Source organism: Syngnathus scovelli, chromosome 9, assembly GCF_024217435.2.
Source record: "Syngnathus scovelli strain Florida chromosome 9, RoL_Ssco_1.2, whole genome shotgun sequence".
Classification (NCBI taxonomy): domain Eukaryota; kingdom Metazoa; phylum Chordata; class Actinopteri; order Syngnathiformes; family Syngnathidae; genus Syngnathus; species Syngnathus scovelli.
The window spans coordinates 10,421,584-10,440,024 of record NC_090855.1 but is presented as its reverse complement, the minus strand read 5'-3'; the positions used below and the strand labels follow the sequence as shown (position 1 = coordinate 10,440,024).

The 18,441-nt window shown below is 38.1% G+C and overlaps 1 protein-coding gene across 1 annotated transcript; it reads left to right on the top strand.

Moving 5' to 3' along the window:
• The first annotated feature begins 310 nt into the window (after positions 1 to 310).
• On the top strand, positions 311 to 18,215 carry has2 (hyaluronan synthase 2). Its single transcript, XM_049730264.2, has 4 exons — positions 311 to 876; positions 11,225 to 11,851; positions 12,816 to 12,917; positions 13,005 to 18,215. The coding sequence occupies exons 2-4, from the start codon at positions 11,225 to 11,227 to the stop codon at positions 13,932 to 13,934; spliced, it is 1,659 nt and encodes a 552-aa protein (XP_049586221.1). The 5' UTR covers positions 311 to 876; the 3' UTR covers positions 13,935 to 18,215.
• The last annotated feature ends 226 nt before the right edge of the window (positions 18,216 to 18,441 follow it).

The following is an 18,441-nucleotide window of genomic DNA, read 5'->3' as shown; positions in this document are numbered from 1 at the left end:
TCCATGCAATATTTCTGATCATTCAACAAAGTCAGACAAAAACTCAATAATCACGTTTTGGCACAACCACAATATGTATATGTATTATTGAGGTAATTTAAAAAAATAGATACATAAAAAACTAGCCACTGCCCTGCTCTGATGGCGCTCCTCTTTCTCTAGTAATGAGCTCGAATGAGTGGGTCGCCCCACGCCCCCACCACCCCCACTTTCTTTTCTCTCCTCCTGCTCGTCACCCCCTCCAATTCCCCCCAAACTCCCCCTACTATTAAAACAACACGCCAACCTGGTGCAGCCCGGTAAAGGGGCTTTGGGACAGCTGAAACAGCACCAATGATCTCTGCTCTGCGAGGCTTGGATGCTGGGACAGGCTATCCTCACACAAATGCCCCAAAAGACTGACGAATCCAACTTCGAGCCCTAGAATGATTGCTAGAAGATTTTTTTTTTCTCACTATTTTGAAAATGAGTGACGCTGTCAAAGCTGATGGCTGCTTTTAAAAAATACTTTTAAACCATGCATGAACACGTTGATGGAGAAAAAAATACGGATCATTTTTGTGTATACTTTTTTACATTAATTCCGAAGTTGACTGACATGATTATTTATACAAGACATGTTGCCATGATATTGACGGACAAGAGGAAATTGGTCATTTTTGCTTGAGCATCTAAGGCAGAGGAAACGCCACTACTTTTGCCTTTTTCCCCCCCTTTCTTTCTTTTTTTTTTTTTTAAATCAACATATTGAGAGGATTCATGAGAGTCACGCAAGTGGCCTGTAAAACTTTATCTAGACTTTTTCTTTCACTGGAGCAGCGGAGTTGACCGTATCTCTCCAACGAGGACCAGCGAGCTGACGACGGCTGCCTCAAGGTAGATGGCATCATCATGAAAAACAATCATTATTAATTTATTATTTAAATATTATATTTAACCCCATAAATGTAAATTATAAAATTAGGTTGTGTGTCACGTGTTTAAAGGCACATTTATACTTACTGAAATTAATTACTACATTTTTCTCCAATTATGTCTTCAAATCTACAAAGCCCGATTATTATTTGCCATTTAAATTGCTTAATGCGATTCTGTCTGTGGACTGCATTAACATGGAAATGTAAACGACTCTTTTTATTCATGTAAAACCACACATGGCTAAACTAGTAATTAAAACCAGAGCCCATGCAGCATTTGGTCGCAGACGTCAGTGGCATGTACGTCATTCATTTCGTAGTGTGCACCAATGGGAAGGCTTCGTTTGGGTCCTGTGTACGTCATTGACGAGGCGCGTAATTCGACCCATTGAGATGATCATTTCATTGAAATCGCATCGCGTTTTATAACTTATTTAACAATGCAGACATAGTTTGTTCCTCTTAAGAGAATTAGTTTAAATCTGTATATATATATATATATATATATATATATATATATATATATATATATATATATATATATATATATATATATATATATATATATATATATATATATATATATGCCATGCAATAAACAGTCCATCCATTGCCATCCATTATCCTAACAACTTATCCTCACGAGGGTCATGGGTGTTCTGGAGCCTATCCCCCCTGAACTGGTTGCCAGCCAATTGCAGGGCACACGTAAAAAACATTCACACTCACATTCACACCGAATGACAATTGTGACAAAAAAGACAAAAAAGTTAACCTACCATGCACGTCTTTTGCTATCATAGTAATTAAGACCCAATTTAAATCTGCTCATCATCTCTTAAAATGTCACACTTTATTGACATATATATCTTGCGTAATCATCCCCAGTATTCTTAATGTATGCACACTTTATGTTCACATCAGTAGCAAGCAAACCCAACTGAATGCATATTGTCCCTATATTGTCAGCCCTAAAGGAGTCTGCAGATTAGTGGTACAGTAAGAACTTTCTCATGTAAATTTGTAGTAATGTACTACAGATGTGTGTTTGCAAGCTGTACAAGAAAGGCGGTGCCGCAAAGTGTTAGAAGTCTTGTTCACAGGCAAACACTCAGATCATCTGCATTCCAGGATGTGCAGCCTGTGCAGGGTCCTTCATTGCATAGGCCTCAGGGCTCCCAAATTACTACTCAAGTTGGAAGGGAGTGCCTTGGATCCCTATCAAACATACATCACCATCCACCTCATCGATTTCGCGTCAAAGCAGATTTTTTTTTTTTTTTTAAAGATAAAGTAGCAGAAAGTCAGTGCTTCAGTCAGACAGTAATAGTGAACATTATATGAGAGCTGTCCACGACCTCATTATGAGTCACACAGGGAGTACTGACGACACCACTGAGGTCCAACAGTGTACTAAATGACCCAAACCTAGCCAAATACATTGGTGCATTGTAACCTTGTTCCTGTTAATCACCCATAAACTAAACATTTTAAGCTTTAAATGCTGCTATTTATAGTTTCTCTTGTAACTGATTGTGACTGTTATCTCTTGGCCTACGTGATAATACGGGACAGTATAAATAGAATTTTCAACTAAGTCATCCACAAACAGTTGCTTTACAAGGAGATCCTGATAGCAGTATATAGGACAACTGTCAGTGAAGCCAACCCTTGGAAAAAATAAATAAAATAAAAATACAAATACCATCTTTATGCCTATGATTTTATTTTTAATTATTTTTTAACACTTGTCTTGTCATACCAAGAATATCCTGCACAAGACATGACCCAGGGCTGTTGTTGATATGTACACGTGGGCTCACGTGCAGCCTCGCCGTGTCGTCGAGGACACCCAGCAGCGTCTGTTTCCTTGGCAGAATTATTTGCCTCTGGTTAGCAACTTAAGTTAAAAAGACTTGGACAGCTCTCAAGGCTGATAGCAACACTCCATCATGATTAAGCAACAGATGCAGCAGCAGTGGCTAAGAACTTGTTCATCTATTTCTTGAAAGCTGAAGAAGTGAAAAACAATTCTTAGACAGGGAAACGCTTGTACTGTAATGATTTATTTTATTAGAGCAAATTGCAACCAACCGCCTTATTAACGCACAATTCTGTCAGTCTAATAAATCCCAGCTCTATTGTTATGCTGCTAAAGTGCCTATTTACACTATGCAAGTTGCAGTATGAAAATGGCATTCATTCTCAGCTAATCTGCCTGCCAAAACACATAAGCGTCGACCACAGTGCAGTTACTCTCGTGCTCCAACTGAAAATAAATTGAGTCAACGCTACCAGTCTTTCTTTCTAACCCCACCCCCTCTTAGGGTCTCCTATCCCTCGCTCGCTAACAAACTCCAAGACACTTTCTCACTTTTTTTTTAACACTATGTAGCTCCCCATTTTTATCCATCTGTCAAACACAATTAAAGTTACCATAGTGTTGACTAAGAATGTGTAGCAAACTGTTTAAGAGTACCATTTAGTGATAACATTGAGAATGAATCAGTGCAATTATATATTCTAAACTCTTTTGATGCCATTTGATGTCCTTGGTCGAGAAGGGGCAAATTCAGGACAAAAATAGCCCAATTGTCTTTATGAGTGTGCATGGCTGAAAACAGTACAGTGAAATATAACAGAAGTGGACACACATTTTGCTGGTTTGACCTTCGTCCACAACTTGGGCACTCTTTCGTCCTTGTCTGTCGGTCTTTATTCATAATATAATCGTCCATCCGTCCGTTTGTCCTTGTCATTCTAAAAGGGCTTCTGTCACTGGTACGTGCCTCCGTTCATTTTCAGTCTGTATAAAAAAAGTCATACAGATGAGAAACCCATCTGTTGGCTGCCAAAGAGCTTTAGATAGCCTCACATCCACTTATTTTTGTTTGCAAACTGAAAACACCACAAAAAAAAACAGGTTTTAGATGGCTTACTTTACCTAGGATTCCACTTTGCATTGCACCCAATCCAAATCGGTTATTGTTCGTCCACCAAATGAGCGTCTGATCATCCTGGACTGTCCTGTCCGTGGGATGAAATGCTTAAAGACCAACCTCAAGTCGTCATGCATATTGATTTAACCAAACGTCACAAATATGAGTATTCTGTACTGCACTTTATTTATTCAATAACAATAATTGTTAAGAATTCTCCATGTTATTTATGTTATTCAGCCGTGCTTTGATTTGAGGTAGGGTGCTTTATTTTGAAGGTCGATACCACTTCCTGTTTCACGTTCGTGTACATACAGTGGGACAGCAGTTTGGGGACACTTTGGACTCTCCAATGCACAGAGCTGGATATGAGTACGATAGTTTGCAAAAAGTTTTGTTCTTGGCAGAGGTGTAACTCCTGGTGTTGCAAGAACAATAATGTATAGTTTCTGCGTCATCTTTTATTCCAATCCCCGAAAGACATATTTCCAGCAATATGCAAAAGCCTCATTCACCGTATAGTGCAACAGAAAGAAGTAGAGAAACTAAAGTCGATAAGGTTGATTCCCTCATTGCTCTTCTACATCGTTTTCTGCTCAGCATGATGTTAGACTCTCCAACATCCTCCATCTACTACCAGGAGGCCCATTTCTGCATTTAATGCCTTTAAAATACTTCCTCCAGCACAGTGTGTATGCACATATGCACAGATACGTAAGCCTACACGCCCGCGCGCGCACACATACACACACACACACACACACACGCACACACGCTCACACAAACACAGAGCAAATTCTGGCAAAATGCACCATTGAATATCAGCTATAACCGTTAGAGGTATCTTTTTTTTCCCAGAGACATCTTTTGAGTTGGATGTGCAGACATGGGGGACTTTTTTACATTAGGGTAAAGTCTTGACATGAAGCAGGGAGTTATGCATCGAAAAAAAACACTTTGTAATCGATCTAAACAAATCATACTGAGCGCTAATGACACACAATGTGGACTCACTCCATTTTTACACAGTATAAAGATCCAAAAGGCCGTAAATCCTCTGCCAACAGGGATTTCACCATGTCTTCCTGTGTGCACATGTATATGGTCTTCCACATTAACATGCTTGACACTTTACTCTTACATACCATTTGTTGGAGTTATTACAGTATGTGTTGTTCAAGTAATGCTATACCACTGCATACCGGAACTTTCCAATGTGATTCTAGATGTTTCTTTTCAAACTTCGCACTGAAATACAATCCAGTAAGCTCCACTCTATGAGTTTTTAAGCCTGACTGTATTAATTAATCACACATTTTTATGTTTGTCAGTTTAGTATGGTTTATAAGAGTGGTCTTTGCGTCTAATGTTCTGAATATTAATACCGCTGCTATCCGGAATTTTACCCGTGCCGTCTTAAAAAGAGAGCAACCTTGATCCATGGGTCAATAACTGTAGACCAATCTTAAATTTACTATTCCTTGGAAAAATTCAAGAAAAACCTGTATATCAACAATTATGCGAGCATCTGGTAAAAGATAAATCAATTGACTTGTATCAGTCTCGTATTAGAATCCACCACAGTAGAGAAACCCTGCTTATCCGGGTTGTCATGGATCTTAAAATGAATTCAGACAATGGAAAAGTTTGAAGACATATACGACGTAGTCCTCAGGAGGACTGGTCTAAACTGGTTTTCTTCCTATCTCAATAATAGATCATTTTCATCTTACCTTCGTGACCACAAATCATGGTTTCCCTCCTATCTCATCAATGGATCATTTTCAGTTTGCCTTAGTGACCACAAATCAGACCATGTAATCTTCCCGTGTGGTGTTCCTCAGAGATCCATTCTTGGCCCTCTCCTGTTCAATTTACACATCCCCACTTGGTTATGTTATGCAACGGCCAGTCTCCGTCTTACACTGGATGACACGGAATATTCTCCAAATTAATAAGGTCAAAACTGAAAATGTTGTTTATAGCCTCAAAGGCTCTGAAGGATTGGGTTGCATTGCTGTTGATTTCTTGTGCTGTTAAAACCAGTAAGCACATCAGAAACAGGTATAATTTTTTTAAGGGAATCTTTACTTTTAAAAGAATATCTCCTGTATTTCCAAGACTGTGTTTTATAATTCAAGGCACATTTCTGAAATTGGATCACTTTGATCTGCAGCCCTGTATTCGACTTATTCACCTACGTTTTGGAGCTTTTTAATTATCTCGGAGATCGGAGAATTCACCTCAGAGTTCAGACACAGAGAAAACTATTGTTGGACTTGAGGTCTTCTATTATCCCAACAGATTCACAACCTCCTGAGTTCAGATCAGCAGCAATGGAGATACCGGATGGTGGATCATAATTTCCTCAAAGTTATCTGGAAGTTGTTCTTTCTCATCCAAACCTCTCTACCACAAAAAAGTGATAGCTCGGGGTGCGGTACTTGAACTTTTAAACTGCAATTTAACGTTCAATTCATGGACACGCTTAATCACTTAGTCAGCCAGTTTGCGGGAGATGTCACATGTTTGTTTATGGCCCAGTCGATAAGTAACATTCTAATAAATTTCAGGGCTGGCATGGTGGCCATCTACTTAGCACGTACAGTTCTCAGGTCAGGGAAATCATAACGGGCCTTCCAGTGTGGGTTTTGCATTTCTCTCTACATTCCAATAAAATACATTGGCCTATTAGGTTAATTACAGTCACTAAATGTTCCATAGGTGTGAATGTGAGAATCAACGGTTACGTTGTTTGTTTGTATCAAAGTATCCTACGATTGGCCAGCAACTAATCAAGGGTGTACCTCGCTTTACAAACTCGCAAGAATAAGCAGTATAGAAACTTGATGCATACATTTGATGAGACCTTTCTGATCATGTAGCAAAGCTGTGTCAATAAATTCTTTTTGTAAACGCCATGAAATTCAGCATAGGAATGTTATCCCAACCCTTATTGGCATTTGTTTAAGTCGAAAAGCAGGAAAACACAATAAATAGAATGTTATATCAAAACACTGAAGCGATATGTTTTAAGGCTTTAAAAAGTTCAAAGTAACTCGCATGAGCATACCATCATGCTTATGCTAAATAAAATGGATAAAAGTCTCATTTTCTGTCTCATTGGAATTAACTGCTTGATGTTTTCGCCCGCTTAGCAGGGATTCAAAGCCTCACTATGTCCCCAGTGACCAATATGCAAACGTCAAGGCTGCTGCTTCTCCAAACACACCCATCTGTCATTATGTTGCTTGGCTGGGAAATCTCAGGAGAATAGACATTGTTATCATTTTAAATATCCAGCACAGTCTTCTCGAGCCCACTTTATTCACTTATTCATGTTTTTCATTCATCTCAAACTCAAACCCATACAAAACTATGTGTGAAATGGAGCCAAAGGGAGTTTACTCAATAAGTGACATCAGAATGACATGGCTAATACGTTCATTACAATTTCAAGTGCCAAATCTAAAAAACAAACATGAAGTTGTGATGATTTCATCGACAAGTATTAATGACCACTTCAATTTGCATGTTCTTATCCTGTATGATGGAGAGCCACATTGTGACGTTCTCTTCATGTACTGACGCAGACTTACTTTATTTCACAGCAAATTGACCCAAGTTTAGAGAAACTGCAACGACTTTTTGTCCGGAACTGTAACGACTTTCTGTCTGCTGTTAGCGTTAACTTTCACACTGGCCAACTGGTGATCTGACCTTTGGTCTGCTGGATTGGACTAAAAAGGACTTTTGGCATGCTACAAAGGACAAAAGCCTCCTTACAAGTTGCAAGTTTGAAGAGCGTCATCCTCGCCATAATAGTGAATTCACACATATCCTAAAAGTTTGACGCTTTGCAGTTTGCCACCCTATTTACAGCAATAGCACAGCAACAAATTGTGAATGTCTCTGGTAACAAAATGGAATTTAACACCTTATTTTCTAAAGAAAATCATCAACAGGCATTTCATGTACCATATGGAGTGCTAATGGTAAATAAACAAGAAAGACTGAAGGCAACAAAATGTGTTGACCATGGATGTTTGCATGCTGTCCATGGATTTGTGGTGGTTTTAATCAGGATCTCCTGGAGTTCAAAAACAAACTGAGGAGGGGAACCGGAACACCAAGGTGTGAATGTGTCTTTGTCAGGGTGAGAGTTCATGGTGACATAAGAAGAATACATTTGTTTCTTGATTGATTCTAGTCATTGTGGCTTTTGTCACAAAAAAAAGAAAGAAAACAGTCCAGCAAGGCAGTAGAGTTGTCCTCATGTGTGGGTCAACAAGGTCCCATGTCCCAGGTGACTTTTGTGTATTTAAAAAAAAAAAAACTATTTTGATGAATGTTTTATTGCTCTATGCGAGCGGCTTGTTTCATTGAAAGTTGATCCAAAAGAAAAGGGCAAAGCGATTTATTCTGCTCCAATTGTCTAATAAAACTTTGTACACGAACAATAGAAGCTAACGCACAAATGTTGAAGAGGTTGATTTGTGTATATTTACATAAACGTAGAATTTGCTCAGTTCTAATGAGCTTTTGTGTGCATTTGTCTTAAGCATGCATGAATAGAGTGTGTGTATAAAAAAGGTCTCGTATAAGAGAGTCTGACATTAATAGCCTCGACACTTGCCAGAGAAGGCCTGTTACACTGCTTGGGGCCTTTTCATCTAATAATGAAATGAACAAGGTATTATTTTAGGGCCAAAAGCTTTTTGGACTTGGTTGCTGGTTATCTGGATTCTCACTCCTTTTTTAGTGTCCAACAGCACACTTAAAAGGTTGGGGGCTTGTCGTATTTTCTTTCCCTGTCAATCAGCATTGGACAGCGCTTTTGTCTCCATCATTTTATCCCTCCCTTTATCTTTCTTCGGTAGTGTGTGAAGAACTCCGAATGCCCCCTACTGCACATCTTTGGGTGGTCTACTTTGGTAATTGCACAGGTCAGCTGAATAACTTTGTTGTTGGTCCAGTTAACTATATATTTTTGTGAGATGCTGCCATCATAAATATTGTGATATTGTCCGTTATATGTTCTGGAAGAAAAAAAAATGATGGTTAACAAATTCCAGTCTTTTAGAAAGTACTATAATTTTTTAGAGTGACTGTCAAGGGTCACAAATAGTAAATACAAGGGTCAGACCTATCCGGTCACATCTCTTCTCCCACATGTAAGTCAGATTATAGATCTTGCTTTGTATGTACACTAGGGCAAAGTCATGCTCGACCGAAAAAAAGCCTTCTTAAAAACAAACTTGATGATTAAGACAATGTAGCTCAATATGATTGATTCATTAGGATATGTGTTACAAATATTGCCCATACAATTCACATATTTTCTTTACAAACCAAATAAAACATAAAAGTATAAATATGCATACAATATAGCCACATTTTAGCATTTAACTTCATTATGGAAGGATAATGCAACATAGATGATGATAATGATAAAAATAATAATAATAATAATAATAATGATTGTCATCATCAGAGGGAGCTCATGCAAGTCAATCCGAACGTCTGGAACTCTGCCCGGGCGTGGTGCCCGGGCTGCCTTCGGCACTTTAGGTACCAGGGGTGGCCTAGGGGGCTCCAGGCTTGGCTTCCAAAAGAGTCGAGCCAACCTCCTGGAGCTCTGCCCGGGCGTCGTTCAGCGGCTGCCCTCTCAGTCACCAAACATCACCACACAGTATAACATGCATTTCTGTCCTCATCACAGGGCCCTGAAATCTCAAAAATCGGTTCAAAGGTTATAAATCGGTAGGCGTTTACCCACTTTTGTGACATAGATTCCATGCAAGTATATAGCTTTATACACTACACAGTGATAGAAGAGACTGAGCACATATGCAGCAGCAGAAAACCCTAAAGCGCTTGTCCTTTTCTTCCCACGGAGATATAAACAGATGACATCACAGGGTGGTCCGCACTGCGCTGAGCCACGCTGAGTGGGTCTCCGCTGATCTGCCAAACAGATGGAAGTAGCAACATAATGACTGCTGGAAAGAAGGCTGCGAGCAGAGCAATTTCATACAAGTCCGACATTTATAGTTGAGACCAATGAAAAGAGATTTGTCTTTACTAGTACCTACATAAAACGCAATTACTTTGAATGGCAAACTCCCCTAAATCAGATATTTATGTATTGGATGTTTGGCTTGTCACTGATGATAAGTGGAGAAAAAAAAAACTTAAATAGGACTCGGAACCTAAACGTTTCGAATTTGTTGTCAAAAGTAGGTCAGGAGGTCCTGTCATGTGTACACAACAGTGGAGTTGGAACAATTGCTGACATTCAACTGTCTATATATTTTGGTTAATACATCCATCATATTAACTTGTTTCCACCTTTTAAAAACAAAATGGTTCAGTACGTTTTAGTACGACTAGTAAATTACAATGAGTGGGCTTGCTGGACCAAGTAAGAGGCCAAACCGAATCACTTTAATCCCATCTGTTGATTGACATACGGGTAAACCTATCGGGTGGCAATCACAGTGAACCCCCCCGCCCCTTTCACCGCAGCACATAGACACCAAAGCTAAGAAGCTATGAGCATAAAAAATGAGTGGGGTTGCTGAACCAAGTAAGAAGCTGAACGATATCACTTTCGTACAGAAAGGGAGCTGGACTTTACCTCATTGACTGGGTTGACATTCCCTTTAGCACAACACCATCTAGTGGATGCATACCGCAACCCTAGTCAACCACAGTTTGATGCAGTAGCTTCTATTCTATGTGCGTCCTATATATGAAAACATTTCTAAAATAAATTCAATAGAGGTGCGTTTTATAATCCAGTGTGCCTTATAGTACAGAAAATACGGTAGTCTTTTCCTAGTCTTGTCTTTACGTGAATTAGCAGCCTGTTACAAAAGCAAAACAATTTGGACTTCTTTCCTCATTTAATATTCATTGTATATCATGCTAACCTGTTTTGGTCTGTCTTCAATATTTTGGGCATTGGCATATTTTAGAGAAGCGCTTTAATGTAATTTCCAGATACCAGTTTGGAACATCTGATTACGAGATTACAATCTCAGTATCCCAACCATCAGCGTCTATGTCCCCAGTGCCCTCAAACTGAAGTTTTCACGGACCTCCCATGTACTAACAGGTCCACACAACATGCAAGAGGAAATGCATGTCTGCAAATCCTGTATGCTAAACGCCACTTTTAAGGAATTTCTTGTATATTTTACCCAATAAATATTGTATTTAGTATTTTTTTTAATTGTATTTTTACTATTTCAATCATTGTTTTTATATAATAAAATCTCTGCACCACATTAAACATGTATAAACCTAAATCTGAATATTTCCACCACTGTCATTAATTACTTTCTATTTCCCCCCCCAACCCAGATGAGTGGTCAACGAGTGCTCACCTATCTGCGGATATTTGGGACCACAATGTTTGGTGTTTCACTCCTGGTGGGCATCTCCACAGCATACATCATGGGCTACCAGTTCTTCACCACTGCCCACAATCATCTGTCTTTTGGACTGTACGGGGCCATCTTGGTTATCCATCTCCTTATCCAGAGCATCTTTGCACTCTTAGAACACCGAAATATGAAGCGGTCCTTAGAGACGCCAATTAAACTGAATAAATCTTTAGCCCTATGCATTGCAGCATATCAAGAGGATCCAAACTACCTGAGGAAATGCCTGGTGTCAGTAAAGAGGCTGACGTACCCTGGAATCAAAGTCATCTTGGTGGTCGATGGGAACTCAGAGGATGACTTGTATATGATGGAAATTTTCAAAGAAATCATGGGATGGGACAAAGTTGCCACATATGTGTGGAGGAGTAACTTTCACAGCAGGGGGCCAGAGGAGACAGATGAGAGCTACGCTGACAGCCTTCAGCAAGTCTCTAGACTGGTCTTAAACAGCAAGTGTGTGTGTGTCATGCAGAAATGGGGAGGCAAGAGAGAAGTCATGTACACAGCCTTTAAAGCGCTTGGAAGGAGCGTTGACTATGTACAGGTGAGAATGTAAGTTGTGTGAAATATGGCTGTACGACTGGTGTCTCGGGAGCCGTATAAAAGTCAATAGTCCAAAATAACATGAATCCCTGAAAAAGCATTTGATAAACTGAGTAATGCATTGTAATGAAGCCAGCAATCCGAATACTCACTAAGGAACTACATGTGTAAGATACTGTGTGAACCCTAAACACGGTTCAGGTTGTAAAATGACAATTTAAAGAAGGAAATTGACGCATCTAAATACAAATAATAATAAATTATTGTTGTTGTTATCATTATTATTATTATTATTATTGTTATTATTTTGTTACTATTATTATTATTTAGAACCTTTTGGAGAAACGAGTCATTGACACTAATCAATTACTCATTTTTGACCCGCAAACTTCACAGAAGCCACATCTTGAGTCAAGTGAAAAAAAGGAGAGCAAAATATTTTATGCATTTTCAGCCATTTGTTGAGTGGTAAAATAAAGTCAAACACATTGTAACAGATAACATGTTTGTATAGCAAATAGTCTTTGCTCACCCAGGTTTAATAGATTGCAGCTTGAATAAATGATGACCATTTGTGAAATCCCAGTCCTCATATGGACGTGGTTTTCTGCCGCTCATATTTTTTCAATCCGCCACACAGATTCGAAACACAAATACACAATGAAAGCACTCATTGGGATCGACAGTAAGCTACAATTCACTTCTCGGTGCCAACAAAATGATTACACACTACACAACATTACAGCTATTGTCGTTCTGACTCAGCATGTTTTAACAGACAATAAACAGCATTTACTCCCTTCCCTGGTTCACGGTTAATTCTCTGTCTTGGCAGGAGTTTTAGCGAATGTTGGACTTTTGGGCCATCATAGAACCAAAGAAAAAGAATGTACAAAAGTTGTTCATCTGCGTTTTGCACGGATAATATATTATCATGTTTTTTGGTGTGTGTGTTTTTAACCCAGGTGTGTGACTCTGACACGATGCTGGATCCAGCATCATCGGTGGAGATGGTAAAGGTTCTTGAAGAAGACCCTATGGTGGGTGGTGTTGGAGGTGATGTGCAGGTAAGGTAACCAAACTACAGTTTTCCTTTCTACCAATTATATTTTGACGATATTTTCCTCTTGTGTTGCTCCTACATCTCTGCCTAGATTCTAAACAAATATGAATCGTGGATCTCCTTCCTGAGTAGCGTCCGGTACTGGATGGCTTTCAACATTGAGCGGGCTTGCCAGTCTTACTTTGGCTGTGTACAATGTATCAGCGGACCATTAGGAATGTATCGAAACTCACTCCTGCACGAGTTTGTTGAGGACTGGTACAATCAGACCTTCATGGGATCCCACTGCAGTTTTGGTGATGACCGCCACCTTACAAACAGAGTTCTGAGTCTTGGGTATGCAACCAAGTACACTGCACGGTCCAAGTGCCTAACAGAGACACCGATCACATACTTGCGGTGGCTCAATCAACAGACTAGGTGGAGTAAGTCCTATTTCCGGGAATGGCTCTACAATTCCATGTGGTTCCACAAACATCATCTTTGGATGACCTATGAGGCTGTGATTACTGGGTTCTTCCCATTTTTTCTCATTGCCACCGCCATCCAACTCTTCTACCAAGGAAGACTTTGGAATATTTTATTGTTTCTTCTTATTGTCCAGGCAGTGGCACTGATCAAATCGACATTTGCCAGCTGCCTCAGAGGCAACATTGTGATGGTGTTTATGTCCTTTTATTCTGTACTGTACATGTCAAGCCTGTTGCCAGCCAAAATGTTTGCAATAGCAACAATCAACAAATCTGGATGGGGAACCTCTGGGAGGAAAACAATAGTGGTGAACTTCATTGGTCTCATTCCAATATCTGTTTGGTTCACCATCCTCTTCATTGGGTTCATATACACTACAATCCTGCAGACGAAAAAACCCTTTCCTGAATCAGAAATCCTCATTCTGATCATTGGGGCGGTCGTCTATGCCAGTTATTGGGTAATACTGCTGACTTTGTATGCAGTGCTCATTAACAAGTGTGGTAAAAGGAAGAAGGAAACACACTACGATATGGTGCTGGACGTTTAGTATGTATCACTCAATGCCTTAATGATGCTCTTCTTAGGGGACATTCTGATAAGATGAGCATCTCTGGAGTTTGTGTTGAGTTAAACTGCAATAGGCTGAACCAAAATTTTCAAACTTGAATAACAACAATACAAAAATGACTGTCACCATGCATTCGGGCGCACCATACTATTCATAATTATTGGACAACACTATGAATAACAACTTGTTTGCAATCGGTGCACAAGATGACCCAGTATGACAAGAGGAAGCATTTTCAGTAAGCGTGTATGGCTTTGTATGGATAGCTACCTCTTACACTTGTCATATCTCATTCAAAGAAACTGTCGATACTGCTCATTAAGGTTTTTCTTAACCATTAGGAACTCCAGAGGATAACTATGCAAGACTTTGTTTAACTCAGGGGTGTCAAACAGATTTTTTTCGCGAGCCGCATTGTAGTCATAGCTTCTTTCGAAGGGCCATTATGACTGTCAACCCAAATAAATGTATGAGCACCTCATATTATACGTGTACAGTAAAAGCTACAAAACAAACTGAAAAGTAACTCGTTTTCAAATCAGATAAGTAAAAACTGGTCAAATATTTAAAAGAAAAACGATATTAAAAGTGAAGACAATTTGCAATTCTAGTAATGACACAAATTTGATGCACAATTTGTCTTCGCGGGCCACATAAAATGATGTGGCGGGCCGTATCTGGCCCCCGAGCCTTGAGTTTGACACCTGTGGTTTACCTTAACTGAAAAAGTGAAATAACAAAGTACCAATCAGCATCTACCAGGTTGCTTTCTATAATTAGCATTGAACTTATGTTTGGCAATGTAAACAGAACTTATTGCTATCATTTGTGTGCAGCTATTGCCAAACAAAATAATATTTGGAATGGTGTGTGTGGAACTGTTTTTGTCATCCATTTCTACATTGTTGTTTCAGAGGCTCTATATTGCTGTACCTTGATGGTATTTTTTAATATGAAAGGATGCAAAAACAACTATGAAATGGAATGCTGCTTTCTTTCTTTTATTGATTTCAAGTCATATAGGGACAATCCTGTAAGAAATTCAGAAAAAACTCTAATACTGTTGTTCATCAAAAATCTCTTGAAACAAACGTGTGTATGCTAGTTATCATTTGTTTGTTAAATGAACCCCCAAAAATATTCTCTACAAATGACTCACGTAGAAGTAGAATGGGAATTGATACGAATTTAGTGGTTCCATTGTTGATAATGCTTAACAATCTGATTCCGTACACATTCACTTATCAATTCTCATTGGGTGAAGGAATGAAATAATACAAATAATCTATATCATTGGTTACCCCATGCCTGCCGAATCCCCTCCCGTCCAACATACTCTGGCGCTGATCTTAATTATTGGCGAAGGGTGCCCATTTTAGCGGACTTGAGCATCTGTCCTCGAAAATGTCTGTGCGTGTGCCTGCTGATAACATTATTTACATATGTATGGACATTAGGGTTGGAATCAATTAAACAAAAGAAAAAACAACAATTAAACTGATAAGTTTAACCATTTTGGTTCTGCACGAGTTATTCAGTTAGGGTTAACCTCGGAGGCTCTTTCTTTCCCCCCCGCTCTGTGGATTACAAGCGTCCAACGTAATATCTCTGGTTAATAATAATAATAATAATAATAATAATAATAATAATAATAATAGAAGAAGAGAATTCTATAAGATATATTACAACAATCTTTCTATTCCTACTTACAAGTATTGTTGAGAAACCCGTATGACTTGAATTCAGTATTTTTCTGTAAGTTTACAAGGTGAAGAATCTCAAACTGATCATTGATTGGTAGGTATAATTTCTACCAAATCAAGTGAAAATGTGACCAGAAGAGAGACTGTGTATCATTGCTGCTGTGACAATTTTATCTTTTTCCAGAAACAATGAATTGTGTTTTAAGATGATTTTATATTGACAGTGGGTTAAACACTATATTGTTGCTTTAGACCAGGGGTGTCAAACTCATTTTTGTCACGGGCTGCATCGTTATGAAGACGGTCAACCCCAATAAATGTATGAATGTTTCATTTACAGTATAGGCTACACATCAGAGTGATAAATAACTATTTTTGAAATCAGAGACTAGTAAAAACTGTTCAAATAAAAAAAAAGAATTGTGATAAAAGTTGCCAGCAACATCTCTATTTTTTAGACAATTTCCAATTTTTGTATTGACACATAAAATTGATTGATTGATTGATTGATATCTTTATTTTGAACATCCAAAACAAAAAAGAAAAAACAAAACAAATCACACTCTAAAGTGCCACATATAAGTCCATACAACAAACAAACAAAATATAAACCAACAAACAGAAAAAAAATACATAAATAAATAATAATAATAATACATAAGTAAATCGATGCACAATTTGTCTTCGGGTGACAAATATAAAGACACTGAGGGCCAAATTTGGTCCGCGGGCCAGAGTTTGACACCCCTGATTTTAGACCTTTAAATTTCATGAAAATCACCAAGAAAACAACATTTTCTAATCTAATGATGTTGTGAATCATGCCTTCATGCCCTTGTTCCCTTCCTTTCATCATGTGACCTTTCGTTAAACGTGTCCACTTCAGGATGGTATTAAATCTTTTATTAGTAATAGAGGGGTGTGTTGGTTGGTTGTGGGATTCAGCGGGCAGTGGCGTGGGATCAAACAAATGTGACAACCGTAACCAAAGTACCTAACGAGAATAACTGATCAAATTAAAGTGAATAAGGGCACTTGCATGAAGGGAAACATAATTCTGGAATGAAATGTTTGCTGTAGTAAAGCCAGATGAAGTTTGAGTTGAACTCTTATGCACTTTTACACTATGTCTCTCCCATCGTCCTTTGTAATGGCATAATCGAGATGAAATACCTCAGTGGTTTTCCATGCAGGATGCCATTCATAGATTGATGCATTTAAAAGGGCTTATGTAATTTATGATCTGTTTGTTGAATATAAAAGTGGCCTTTTTTATATGGAGTTTAAAGATAGATTCCTCTGCCTTGTTGGTCTTTTGCTGTACCTGTTGACTTATTTTTTTGCCCTGTATTTCTGTGCATTTTGTATTTAGTGTATATATAAAGCATATACTACCAGTCAAAGGTTTTGACACATTTTCTAATGAGAAACTGTCCTAGTCCTTTTGACCAGTAGTGTATATGCATTTTTTTAATTACATTTTATGCTTTTCATTCATGTTTTGTAAAAGAATATCTATTTTGTGCTTTCAACTGTTCCGGCATTGACTTGTTTATCTGACCAAACAATGTGAAAATATGAGCTGGGGATTTTGTCTGCAATAACAGCAATACAAATGCAATTTGGAGGAGTAAGTTATTGATTTCATGAGAGATGATGAACCTGTGATTGTGTATAAAATCTTCATATTTATATTACAGCATTATGTTCCATGTTAAATGTGCTTAGTAGTAAGGTTGAGAAGGTACAACACAAAATGAGAGAATAATTTTAGATTGTATATTTTATGTTGAATTTTTACACTTATTTCAAAACTATTAAACGGTTAGACAGTGAAGGTTTGAATGCTTCCGCGAGACAAAACATAACACTGATCAACAGTAAATGATAATCAGAGATGGCTTTATTTGTCTTAAACATATTTTGACGCTGATTTAAAAAAAAATCTATTTATTTCTAGCACATCAGGTTCTTTGGGGATAACCTAACCCATCTATTGAACCATTTTCTGAACTGCTTTTCTTCATGAGGGTTGCGGGGTGAACCTAACCCTTAAATCATAAATATTCTTAAATATATTATTATTATAATTATTATTATTATTAAAACCTAATGTGCTAGAGAAAAATGATTCAGAATCAAAGCAAAAAAAAATCTAGAATAGTTTCCTTTCATCTCTGATTAAAAAAAATGTTGACCAGTGCAATTAGACGAATTTGTTTGCATCAGTGAAATTATGTGATTTATTTATGCTTACGTCAGTGACAAATTTGGTGACTGCTCTGTTAAGTCAGTGCAGACAGATACATATGTAAGTCAACAAAGTAAAAAAAAAAGAAATACATTTGCACGTTAATTTCAGTACAAAAATTATGTTGTAAGGTGAATGATTCTTTTACTGAACAAAAAGGAAATACACATTATTTTCACAATTTACATTTACAAGGTTTGGTGTTATTCCAACTAAACACAAGTTCATTTTCATGCCTGGCTAGTCATGGGCAGGTGTTATTACTAAGCACTTTTGTGTTGTGCCAAATAAAGCATTATGATTCAATGTGCTGCTGTTTTGGTTATTTATTATTGATTCCTTACTTAGCCTTTTGGTGTAACAAATTCATCAAAGTAATTCAACTTTAGCTGAACACTGCAGTTTTTGTAAAATAGACTCAATTATAGTGCCATGGAAACGGATGGAGCATGGCGATCAAATGCAGCTTGGACCAGGGTTTATTGAAGGGAACTCAAAAGGCAAACTGACATGACTTAACAAAACAATAACT

Excerpts from the sequence above, each read along its gene's own strand:
- has2 (XM_049730264.2), top strand. The coding sequence starts at position 11,225 with ATGAGTGGTCAACGAGTGCTCACCTATCTGCGGATATTTGGGACCACA. Across the intron at positions 11,852-12,815 it reads GGAGCGTTGACTATGTACAG|GTGTGTGACTCTGACACGAT; the intron begins GTGAGAATGTAA and ends TTTTTAACCCAG. Across the intron at positions 12,918-13,004 it reads GTGTTGGAGGTGATGTGCAG|ATTCTAAACAAATATGAATC; the intron begins GTAAGGTAACCA and ends ATCTCTGCCTAG.